Source organism: Bufo gargarizans, chromosome 6 (genome assembly GCF_014858855.1).
Source record: "Bufo gargarizans isolate SCDJY-AF-19 chromosome 6, ASM1485885v1, whole genome shotgun sequence".
Lineage (NCBI taxonomy): Eukaryota > Metazoa > Chordata > Amphibia > Anura > Bufonidae > Bufo > Bufo gargarizans.
Genome location: NC_058085.1, coordinates 326224061 through 326237666, shown reverse-complemented (window position 1 = coordinate 326237666; position 13606 = coordinate 326224061). Strand labels below are relative to the sequence as shown.

The window sequence follows — 13606 nt, the reverse complement described above, 5'->3', positions numbered from 1 at the left end:
TATATCATAGGACTAATTTCAGAGGCCTATGTACAGTACTTGTCTGGAGGCTTTATTACAGCTCCACACAATATGGCCATCTGCAGGAATCTTTATATTTATATCACAGGAAGTATCATCCCCCTTTCCCCAGTTTAAATAGGTGAGACCCCTAAAATGCCCTTAAGTCCTATTAATGAGCGGGATCTGTGGACGGGAAACATACTTACCTGCTCACCTCCGCTGGGTTCCATTTTCCACCATGGACAGGGGTCACTGGTCCAATGACTGGCCGCAGCAGTGACGTGTCCCTCAAGCGGCACATGACCCAGTGGTCATGATCTGTCAGTTCTGAGGCCAATCATTGGCTGCAGTGGCACATGTGGCCCCAGTCCACTATGGAAATTGACAAGCAGGGAGCAGAGCAACGAGACCACAGTGGTAGACCAAAGGACCCAGAAGCAGTGAGCAGGTAAGTATGCTTCCCTCTGCAGGTCCGACGAGGTGGGGGAACTGCCAGAAAGGTTGCCAAAGATGGACAATCCTTTAAAATCAATAAGAAACACTGCGTCTTGACAAATGAGGTTACCTTAATCAAGAGGTGTCATTTTTTTATGGCTATGATGTCATTTGATGCATGGAAACATTTGGTTTTAGAGGAGTAGCTATAGGGGTGCAAAGGGAGCAGTCACACACGGACCCTGGTGCCTAGGGGTTCCTAAGGCCCCACTGTGACATATGAACACAGTAGTACTATAAAAGACACATGGGAGACGCCTTGGAACTCAGAACTTCCATGTGATGCCTTTGGTGGGGCAAAACAAATGCAGGGTAAAGAGGGTTGATCTTCAGCTTATTCAAAGGCACTTGGCATAGGGTGGGTAAAACATGTACGTTTTAGCCATTTATAGTTTTTTCTGCCTTCACATTTATTGTCTTATTATCCATGAGAATATACAAATGATGCCATATGATGTTCTTTATAGGAAGGAGAAGCTACATCAGTGGATGAAGAGTTGTGGAGCATCCTGAAGACTTCCAGATTTTCAGATGAATTTTTATTTCAGTCCTGGGGAAAGGAAGGCACTTCTACACAGTGCTGCATAGAAAAGGTGAGAGATGTGTTTAATTAGGACTTTTCTTTACTACTCAGTGAAGAACTGTACTTAAAGGAGTTTTCCTGTTTTTTCTAATTAATGTTTAATGTACTGTCCCCTGCTCATAAATTTAAGCAGACTACCTGTGGTATTAAAATGCTCAATCCACCCCTTGATAAATAAGTTGAGGGGTGTAGTTTCCAAAATGGGGTCACCTGTGGTGGGCTTTCACTGTACGAGTACCTGAGGGGCTCTGCATATGTGATCCGAAAACCATTCCAGCCAAATCCGTGTTCTAAAACCCAAATGGAGCTCCTTCGCCTCTGAGTCCTACCTGTGTCCATACAGCAGCTTAGGCCCACATTTATAGCACCCAGAAGAACCTGCTTATCAATTCAAGTAGTGTGTTGTGAGCCTCAGATGGCACTAGCTGGGCACTGAAATGCCATATCTATGGAAAAAAATTCACTTTGCATGGTTCCCTGGGCATTAATTTCTGCAAACTCCATGTGGCATCACAAGGTTTACTCCACATCTCAATACCTTTATGAGAGTTTCCAATATGGGGATACCAGCAGGGGCGTAGCTAGAAGTGACTGGGCCTCACAGCAAATTTTTGTATGGGCCCCCACCCAAGAAAACTACTGATCGTTACACAAAAATCAAGCCCTCACATAGACCGAAATATAGAAAAGTAGTTTTTTTTAAAGTAATTAAACCAAATAAAAACTATACAAGTTTAGTATCGTATTGAGCCGCAGAATAAAGACATCATTTTTAGTGAACGCCGTGATGTCGAAACCTCAAAAACCTTAGCGGAATTGTATGTGTTTTTTTTTACATTTTAACCCACAAAGAATTTTTTTCCTGCTTTCCAGTGCAAGACATGGTAAATTAAGTGGCAGCATTTAAAAAATGCATCTTGTCCCACACAGAATAAGCCCTTATATGACTATGTGAACAGAAAAATAAAAAGGTTATGGCTAATGTAAAAATGAAAATAGGACAGTCTTTAAGGGGTTAAAAGGTATCAAACTACAATGTTTTATATTTCTTGCTCTTTTTGAGAGTATCAGGGTTTTTGCACATTTTACATACACAACTCTGCTACATGCGCACACACACACACAGCTCTGGGTGGCACATTATATATCACTGTATTGCACATTTTGCATACACAGCTCTGGGTGCCACATTATATATCACTGTGTTGCACATTTTACATACACGGCTCTGGGTGGCACATTATATACAGTATCACTGTGTTGCACATTTTACACACACAGCTCTGGGTGGCACATTATATATCACTGTGTTGCACATTTTACACACACAGCTCTGCAGTGTACATTATACATTCCTCTGTCACATACAGCTCTGCTACATACACCACACACACTGCTGTGCTGGATTCACGCTATACACCCTATCTTTGCTGCATTATACACATGAAGCACCCTCAGCTCTGCTTCATGCACCCCACACACAGCTGCTCTGGGTACGCAGACACACACAGCTATACTACACGCTGTACATCTTGTTTTCAGATTTGACTAAATCTGCAATGTGTGAATAAGACAATAGAGTCCTCTACACATCCTGTCATTAACCCCTAAGGACCCGTAATTCTAAGTCCTAGGGTGCTAACCTCATATGTTCAAGCCAAAGTCAGGAGCGGATGAGGATCATGAAGGCGCTACCAGCCCACAGCCTGGCTCCTCCAACCCATATGACTGGTCACATGGTCATGACATCATGAAAGGTTCTGTAGCTTAGGAGGATCTAGCATCTATGCTGAGCGGCAGGGCACGGAGTCCGGTATACTGGGAGGGGGGGCCCGGGTGTTTTATAGGGGGGTGCGGAGCTGAGGGACCCCCATATGTTGACTGTGAATGTTGTGTAGCTATGCAGTGATAGGCAGGGCGGCACGCTGCCGGGCCCCTTGTCAGCCTGGGCCCCGAAGCAGCCGCTTTCCCTGCTTCCCCGGTAGTTACGCCACTGGTTACCAGCCGGCTGCTGGATTGCAGGGTGGTCATAACCCCTGGATGCGAGTAGTGTATAATGTGATGGAAAAATGAATCAAGCCAGCAAAGGAGGTAATGTGGACGATCACAATACATTAGTAATTGTCTTGTGATACATTAGTAAATGGTCAGTGATTTCCATCAGTGAGCCAAAACCAGGTGCGGCTCTAAACACAGAACAGGAGCAGATCTTTCCCTTATACCTTATGTCTGTGGAGGCTCCAATCCTGTTTTTGGCTCACAATCACTCATGAAAATGACCAAACACTGACCAAACACTGATGTGTGAATGATGCCTAAGGCATGGCTATAGCCGTTTTTGTGGTCCACAAATTGTGGATCTGGAAAACATGGATACCGATCGTTTGTCTTCTGCATTTTGCCCTCTGCTAGAACTGCCTATTCTTGTCTACAAAATGGACAGGAATAGGACATGTTCTATTTTTTATTTTTTTTGGGGGGGGGGGGGGGGGCATGGTACAGTGTGACCCCCATTAGCTGTCCACATCTTTTGCAACCCCATTGAAATGTATGGGTCTGCATCCGATCCGCAAAAAATACAGATGTGGATGTGGACCGAAAATACGGTCAAAATTGGTTTTATTAGCCAATAAATCAAGTGCACCTGCCCATTGCCATCAGTCCAAAAGCAGTGAATGGAGAGGTGGCTGCTCTCCTTCACTTCGGGGATCCTGGTTTGGAAATTAGATCAGGTCCTAGAAGCGACACCCCCACCGATCTGAAATTTCTGAATATACTAGAGAGATTGATTGGTTTTCATTGCCCTATTACTATTTGTGCTATCCACTAAGCCACAAAACAACCTACATGTATGCTTCAGGCTAATGCTAGACACCCTTAGAAGATGAAGCATACAGTGGGGAGATATATTAAGACTGGCACATACTGTACATACGCCAGTCTTGATCTCCCTGTGCTGGCATGAGACGCGCCTAATTTATTAAGAGGTAGATGCCTCTTAACAGATCAGGTGAACCTCTGCCGTGCCGTGTGGCAGAAATTGAAATCTATGCCGGCTACAGGCTGGCGTAGACTTCAGCTATAACTTCTGCCACTTTCTGGTGAAAGCTATAGTAAATGCAGCGGAGCGGCACTAAGCCCCACCCCTTTTTCTAGCCACTTTGTAAAAATGTCGAGAAGCCTAAAAAGTTGCAAATTATGGCGCACATATGGCGTGTGCCATAATGTGTGACTTTTTTAAGCCATAATAGTGGCAAAATTAGCTTAATAAATGTCCCTCAGTATGTCTGGGGAGGGGGCTTAGAGCTATACAGTAATCTTCCCCTAATATATACAGTAATATATATATTCTAGGTCCACACAGACAGGACATGGAAAGCAGTAGCACAGTGTGTGTGAGTGGTGACTATTACAGTCAGTCACTGTCTCTCACACCCAACATGATGCTCGTGATCACTGCTGTCTCTCCAGTCTCTCTTCCTCACAGAGATGCCTCACCGGAGCAGCACGTGGCATGGCTGCAGCCGTCACAGTCAGAGCCGGGTGATTGTTGAACCTTTCCTCACCTTACTGTAATGTCCCCGGCAGCTGGAATGAGATTCCCGCTGTCCCAAAGTCCTTGAAGGCGGTGCCGAAATTCAGCTGGCCAATAAGCAAAGCAAACATCAGAGCATCTCTCTGGTTATTGGCCAGCTGAATTTTGCTGACAGACAGGGAGCCAATAGGAAGAGCAGGCTTCAGTTTACATTGTTCCTGCTTCTGCTGGAGTAGACCAGCAGATTAGAGAGCCGATGTTACTGTGCTATTGCATTGGAAAGTGGGAAGGGCCATTCAGCTGGCTCGGGCCCCCTAACCTGACGGGCCCCATAGCAATGGCATGGTCTGCCTCTATTGGCGGTATGCCACTGCCTTTAACCTCTCTACAGTTGTCGGCCGGCACTGTATAAATTACCAAACTAGGCCTCAAAAGCACATGGTACTCTTTCTCTTCTGAATCTTACACTGTGTCCAACCCGTAGTTTAACATCACATATAGAGTGTTGCTCTGGTCAGGAAAAGATGGGGTACAAATTGTGGTGTCTTTTTTTCTCTCCTGTTATTCTTTGTAAAAAGGAAAAATCTGTGGATAATGAAATATTTTATTAGAAAATAAATGTAGTTTTTCATTTTCACAGCCAAGTGTTTCAAAATTCTATGAAATGCCTGTGGTGTCAAAGCACTCACTACACCCCTCAATAAATTCCTTGAGGGGTACCTCAGGGTCAAATGCAAAAAACAAACAAAAAACACTCCAGCAAAATATGCCTTCAAAAAACCATATGTCGCTCCTTCCCTTCTGAGCTCTACAGTGTGCCCATAGAGCAGTTTATGACCTGACCACATATGGGGTGTTGTTGTGTTCAGGAGAAAGTGAACATTAAATACTTGGGTCTTATGTGACATTTTATTAAATAAGTTACATTTTAAATTTTTACCCCTCAAATTCCATAAGTGCTGTAGTTTCCAAAATGGGGTCACCATTTTGGGGAGTTTCTACTGTAGAAGTATCTCAGGGTCTGTTCAAATATGACATGGCACCCAAAAAAACATTCCAGCAAAATCTGCCCTACAAAAACTATATGGCTCTTGTTCTTTTCTGAGCCCTGGGGTGTGCCCATAAAACAGTTTACAACTACATATATAGGGATGTTTCTGTAAACTGCAGAATCAGGGTAATAAATACTAAGGTTTGTTTTGCTGTTAACCCTTGCTGTGTTACAGGGAAAAATGTATTAACATTTTTAATCCTGCAAAAACAGACATTTTTAAATTTCATCCCCATTGGAACACTTAAAGGGTTAAAAAAGTTTCTAAAATTAGTTTTGAATAAGGGGTGTCGTTTCTAAAATGGGGTCATTTATGGTGGTTTCTATTATGTAATCCCCTCAAGTGACTTCAGAACTAGTTTATTTTGAAAATTTTCTTGAAAATGTAAAAAAATATATCTAAAATTTTTCTAAGATCCTAATTTTTTTTTATGGCATTTACAAAATGATACCAACATAAAGTGGACATATGGTGATTGCTAAATAATAACTATTTTATGGGGGTATCACTGAAAGCAGAGACATTCCAATTTAGAAAATTGCATATTTTTAAAAATTTTCAGAAAATTTTATATATATATATATATATATATATATATATATATATATATATATATATGTATATATATATATATATATATATATATATATATATATATATATATAATTTTTTTTATTTTTTTTTATTATTTTTTTTTTGTTTATAACGGTAAAACATATCGATCCAAATTTGCCACTAACATGAAGTACAGTGTATCACAAGAAAACATTCTCAGAATCAGTTGGATAAGCAAAATGATTACAAAGTTATGAGTATATATAGTGACACGTCAGATTTTAAAAAATAGGCTCTGTAAGGCCCCTTTCACACGGGCGTTGCGGGAAAATGTGCGGGTGCGTTGCGGGAACACCCGCAATTTTTTCGTGCGAGTGCAAAACATTGTAATGCGTTTTGCACTCGCGTGAGAAAAATCGCGCATGTTTGGTACCCAAAACCGAACTTCTTCACAGAAGTTCGGGCTTGGGATCGGTGTTCTGTAGATTGTATTATTTTCCCTTATAACATGGTTATAAGGGAAAATAATAGCATTCTGAATACAGAATGCATAGTAAAATAGCGCTGGAGGGGTTAAAAATAAATAAAAAATAATTTAACTCACCTTAGTCCACTTGCTCGCGTAGCCCGGCATCTCCTTCTGTCTTCATCCTAGCTTTGTGTAGCAACAGGACCCGTGGTGACGTCACTGCGGTCATCACATGATCCATCACCATGGTAAAAGATCATGTGATGGATCATGTGATGACTGTGACGTCACCAAAGGTCCTTGTTGCTACACAGAGCTAAGATCAAGACAGAAGTAGATGCTGAGCTGTGTGAGCAAGTGGATTAAGGGGAGTTAAAATTATTATTATTTTTAACCCCTTCAGCGCTATTTTACTATGCATTCTGTATTCAGAATGCTATTATTTTCCCTTATAACCATGTTATAAGGGAAAATAATAATGATCGGGTCTCCATCCCGATCGTCTCCTAGCAACCGTGCGTGAAAATCGCACCGTATCCGCACTTGCTTGCGGATGCTTGCGATTTTCACGCAACCCTATTCACTTCTATGGGGCCTGCGTTACGTGAAAAACGCAGAATATAGAGCATGTTATGATTTTCACGCAGCGCACAAGTGATGCGTGAAAATCACCGCTCATGTGAACAGCCCCATAGAAATTAATGGGTCGGTATTCAGTGCAGGTGCAATGCGTTCAACTCACGCATCGCATCCGCACGGAATACTCGCCTGTGTGAAAGCCTAAGGAAGGGGTCAATCACCTACGTCCTGTAACCATTCTACATTGATTTGGAATGTGAACTTTAGACAGGCAGATAATCAGTTGAGCGATTTATGTCAGCAATGACATCAGCCTGCATTTATCAACTGGCAACTGGTATATTCTATCAACTCTATTAACTGGCATATTTCTACAGCGATTCAGCTGTGCTCTCAGTATAAGCACCTTCCTTTTTACACCTTCAGTGTGCGCGCCGTCCGTATGCCAGTTATTGGCCGATGAATTATACTTGTCCTATACAGTCTCTTCAATGAAATACCGAGGGCTGGTAATTTATCTTTACACTGCCTATATGGTGTTCATTTATTTTATCTATTCATTTTATTACTTATCTATTGCACTTTACTATTGTTTTATTTGTAGAAACTATAAAATTGTATTACTTTGTGGTTTGTGCCAGCTTCCTTTGTATGTTTCTTGAGAGCTGATAATAATATTCACTCTGTCACATATCCTAGCCCCGTCAATATGAGTGCAATATCAGTGCACTCAACACATAGTCGCCTTTCAGACGAGCAAGTTCCACACTCTGTACTCGCAGCGTGAGTACAGACGAGCAAGTTCCACACTCTGTACTCGCAGTGTGAGTACGCAGCAGCACCCGTCCTGACCTCCCAGCACTGACAGGGTCGCATAGCATTATATTGATTTATGATGCTATGTAACCCTTCTAGAATGCATTGTATAACCTTGACAGCATTATGTCAGTGTTATTTAATACATTCCAGAACAGTAAGGCCTCTTTCACACGAGTGTCATGTTTTTTGTCCGGATAAGATGCGGGTGCGTTGCGGGAAAATTCGTGATTTTTCCACGCGAGTGCAAAACATTGTAATGCGTTTTGCACGTGCGTGAGAAAAATCGGCATGTTTGGTACCCAAACCCGAACTTCTTCACAGGCTGTGTGCTCATGTCGGGTCGGTGAAGTTTACTTTGGAGAAATGAACAAGCCCTGCAAGGTACTGTGCTGTCCCTTTCAACAAACTAAAATTAAATTCAGTCCAGCAGCAGAGAAGAGAGGGTGGTGGTAGCTGGGAGCCAACACTTGCTTCCATGCACTCCGTCCCCCCCCCCCCTCCCACGGGCCCCACAGCAGCTGCGTTGTCTGCCTATACTGGCAGTACGCCACTGCATAGCATCATAAATCAATATAATGCTATGTGACCCTGTCAGTGCTGAGAGGTCAGGACTGGAGCTGCTGCATACTCACACTGCGCCACTGCGAGTCCGGACAGTGGTACTCGCTCGTCTGAAAGGGGCCATACACATTGTTGCTGATTTATGTCACCCACTTATATATCTTTTTAATTACATATCCTTAGTACCCACTAAGCGTGAGATTTTGGGAAAATAAACCAAAAAAAATGTGAAGACTTTAATTTTGAAGCATTTACCAGCAAGCAGGCACACTCGTGTACTAATGATTCTAAAGCCACTTTAGGTTTGTCTAGGGTTGCCACCTTTTCTTCAAGCCAAACCCGATCAGAAGGGAGAAAGGGCCCCCTTCCAGGCCCCACCCATGTCCCGCCTCCAGCCACACCCATGTCCCACCTCCACCCCTGGTCGCTGTCGCACCGCGATCGTTACGCCCCTGATCCCGTCACTACAGAAATACAGCGCCCCATACCTCTTACATCCAGTGACGTCTCCTTTGATGTCTCCTTTGATGTAGATGTTCTCTTTCCTCATCTTCTCCCTTCAGACCAGACCACCATTTTGTCCTACCATTACTACTTTCCCATCATCCTCCCATCTTCTGGACAAATCATCCTACTGCCCCCAATACTGTGCCGCTGTGCTCCCCAATACTATACTGTTTAATTAATAAACTAAAAAATTTGAATTTCAAATTGTTCAAAATTTTCTGTATATTTTGGTAAAACATATCGACTCCAATTTGCCACTGACATGAAGTACAATGTGTCAGAAAGAACAACCTCAGAGTTGACTGGATAAGTAAAAGCGTTACAAAGGTATTACCACATAAATTGATAGATTGTCAGATTTGCAAAAATAGGCTGTCAGGAAGGGGTTAATCATGTATGTCCTCTGCGCTAACCATTCTACATTGACTTGGAATGTGACCTTTAGCCACACAGATAGTCAGGTGAGGGATTTATGTCAGCAATCTCGTCCACCTGCATTTAACTCTTTCAGCTGGCATATTTCTACAGCGATTCAGCTGTGCTCTCAGTATAAGCAACTTCCTTTTTACACCTTCAGTGTGCGCGCCGTCCGTATGCCAGTTATTGGCCGATGAATTATACTTGTCCTATACAGTCTCTTCAATGAAATACAGAGGTGGCCACCTATATTTTGGACACACAAGTTAAAGGCAAAGTAATACGTTATTTTTGTGCATCCCAATTGGCTATTTACAGTCTATATGGTGTTGATTTACTATATGTATTAGGTTTATAATCTTTTTTTTGCACTCGACTATTGTTTTATTTATAGAAACGATTACATTTTATTACATTGTGAGAGGCGATAATCATAGTCCCTCTGTCACATATCTTATCCCCCGTGGGTGTAGGGGCAATATCAGTGCACTCGACACATACACATTGCTTATATATCTTTTATCTACCAAATAATCTGCACACCTTAGCTTCCAGTAGACTTGCGAGTGTGACATGATCCGGAGAGGGCTGAGCGTGGGATGCACAATTTTGCCCTAGAAAATTTTGGAAAATGACAGGAGGCAATGCCTCGCATTGTCGACTATGCTTATGTTATAGGAGACGGGGTCATTTTAGACTCCTTTTAGGTTCCACTAATAAATCTCACACAAATGTTTTATGTTACATTGTGTGTTTTACAGAAATAACCCTGCAAACACACAACGTTCCACTTTTTACTTCTTAAGTTATGTAATGAATTATGATAACAGTCAAAAATTGGCAGATGTGTGATCCCTCTTCTCAAACTCCTGGATTATCGAGGTCTATAGAAAAGAGGAACTGTACGTACTAACAGGAGGAAGGAATATTCCTTGTAGATATGCAGTACACTGACCTTGCTTCATGCTGCTCTGCACAAGGAAGAATGATCTTTTAGAGGACAAAACATCGTCTGTGATACTATCACCCAATTAAAGGGGATTGCCGAGATTAAACACATTGGCGCAGACATAAGTGTCTTGATTTTCACACACTTTCTAGGCCAATTATGAATGACATTTCTTTCATTTATGACATGCAATAATATTTGCACCAATTTTTTTGTCTGTGCCTACTTTTCTCCTTGTTTTGACGTAGTCTAGGTTTTTGAATAAAAACTATACCAGCTCCAATATGGTATGAAAATTGGGTAACATTCTAATAGTATAAAGCCCCATGGCACATTGTCTTGCATCTTCCCTTCACCACTTTCTAAACCAATATCACAGAGACACATTCAACAACCCAAATCATATTCTGGTGCAAACTGATAATGGCACAGGCACAATATTGTGGTGAAAAATAAGCCTATATTAATATACCGTATTTGCCCCACTTACTGAACTGTGCTGGGTACTGCAATAAATGGGCTTTTTTTTGGGTTGGGTCCCATGGGTTGGCACCCATTGACCACGCATATATGCCAGCCATTTTAATTGAATGACTAAGGCTACTTTCACATCAGTGTTTTTCTTTTCCGGTATTAAGATCCGTCATAGGATCTCAATACCAGAGGAAAACGGTTCAGTTTTGTCGCCATTCAGTGTCAACAGGGACAGAACTGAACTGAACAGAACGAAATGCACCAGAATGCTTTCCGTTCCGTTTGGTTGTGTTTCAATAGCAGATAGAAAACCGCTGCAAGCGGCCTCCCTACTGGAGTGAGTTTGCGACTTTTTCATGACTTTTTAAAAAGTGGAGGTGATAATTCGGGAGTGAAACTCATTAACATAGCTAACCACCTCCATTTTCTTTCTACTTTTCAAAACTAGAATGAGTGGTGTAAAAATGCAAAACGTGGCAACATTTTTGCTCAAGTAAACCCAATAAGGTGCGAAGCCCCTGATTTGCAACTTTTTGAAGCCAGAATTGTGAAGTGCAGGATGTGATCAATTCCCCTGGTTGTCTCGATCTTACTCTAGAAAGTGTGGGTTCGCATCAACGTTATGAATTCCGTTATTGCTTTCCGTTATAACATGGTTATAATGGAAAATAACGGAATTCGTAAGACGGAATTCAAAACGAAAACCTTCAGATGCCTTCCGTTTTAATCCATCATAAATAGAGGTCTATGGGCAAGCAGAACAGATCAGTCTGGTTTCTGTTATGCCATAGAAAAGAAAGTACGGAAACCAGATGAATCACAGGGGTCATTTTATTTGCACCACAATCTGCGACTTTTCCCCACTCATGCCAGTTCTAAAGAAAGTGGGTGGGGAAGGGGGCATTTATAATTTTCTATGCCTGTTTTAGGTGTAGGAATTGGTCTAAATGTAAGCCAGCAAGGAAGCTATCTTACATTTAGATCGGCATCGGCCTCTACATAACTTCGGTGCTATAGGGGTTATTAAGACCGGTCTCTAAAACGCCGGCCTTAAAAAATGACCCTCTATGTGTTTGCTGCAAAACATATCTCTAAATGCTTTAAACAACAGCTCAGGCAAGACGGCTGCCCCCATATTAATGTACAGAAAATAACATTTTTATTTAAAATCTAAAAAAAAATAAAAAAAAAATAAATAAAAGCAGATTAGAAAAAAAGAAATGTTACACTATCTGCTTTTAAGTAGTATAAAAATATATCACGGACATGCCCCCCGGAGCTGTGATAGGGAGATCATGGACATGCCCCCTGAGCTGTGATAGGGAGATCATGGACACGCCCCCTGAGCTGCAGCAGAAAAGACACTCCCCTGAGCTGTCAGCTTGATATAAATCTAGCAGAGCAATGAATGGGGAGATCTCTGGATCCATGTGAGGTACAGGGCTGGTTCTAGCTGTGTTAGAAAGAGGTTGTCATGTACTGTATGATGTCTGGTTTTCAATTTCTACATTAGTCATGGGATAACCCCTTTAAGCAATACAAGCAATATAATACAAATGTCCCCCTATGTGTCCAAGGCTTTTGTAGGCACCATAGCTTAGCTTCAGTCACAGATCATATTCATACCATAAAAGAAGCAATGAAACCAATTGGCAGCACCCATAGGTAGTGGTTTACATAGATTTTCTAATCCCACAAGTGGATATCTGATTTTAGATTAAAAGATATATAAGGAATATCATTGCATCGTCATACCAAGCCGTGGTTTTTCATCTGTAAAAACAATCTATTTTCACCTTTTGGCTTTTTCATTTTCTTTTAATGCATTTTCTTATTATACTTATTAGGAAATCATCAAGGATCCATTTCAGCTGACAGAGGATCAGAAGAAAAGCTCCTCACCTCCTAGCTGCTGCGGGCCAAAGGGATGCTGCTAGAAGCGCTCAATGAAAGGGCATGGAAGTGACTGATCAGTATTTATTGAAATAATAATTAGAATATCAATTTCAGGAATATATTATGGATTAAATGGCCTTTAGGTGTTGATCATCAAATAGCTTAGCCATAACACTAGCGTTTCTTGCGGATCCGTCATGGATCTGCAAAAACGCTTCAGTTACAATAATACAACCGCATGCATCCGTCATGAACGGTTGTATTATGTCTTCTATATCCATGACGGATCAGTCATGAACACCATTGAAAGTCAATGGGGGACGAATCCCCTTTTCTATTGTGTCAGAGAAAACGGATCCGTTCCCATTGACTTACTTGCAGCGTTATTCTGTCCGTGATGGAAGCGCAACCAAACAGAATGGAATGCATTTTGAAGCATTCCGCTTCATTCAGTTCAGTTTTGTCCCCATTGACAATGAATTGGGACAAAACTGAAGCGTTTTCTTCCGCTATTGAGATCCTATGACAGATCTCAATAGCGGAATTGAAAACGCTAATGTGAAAGTAGCCTAAGACTGTTTGTTTTATTTTTTACTCACTGTAAATTATTAATAATGATTTATTTTGACAACTTTAATAAAAGTGTTAATGATGAGCCTTTTCTTCTGTTATCAACTATACACAGTATGTACAAGATATCATTTTTGGACTT

General features: G+C 41.5%; 1 protein-coding gene across 1 annotated transcript in view; it reads left to right on the top strand.

Moving 5' to 3' along the window:
- The window catches only part of LOC122941181 (arsenite methyltransferase-like), a 45616-nt gene extending 32413 nt beyond the window's left edge, over positions 1-13203 (top strand). The window contains 2 exon segments of the mRNA XM_044298228.1: positions 966-1091; positions 12846-13203. Coding sequence (XP_044154163.1) covers positions 966-1091; positions 12846-12935 — 216 coding nt within the window. The 3' untranslated portion in view covers positions 12936-13203.
- The last annotated feature ends 403 nt before the right edge of the window (positions 13204-13606 follow it).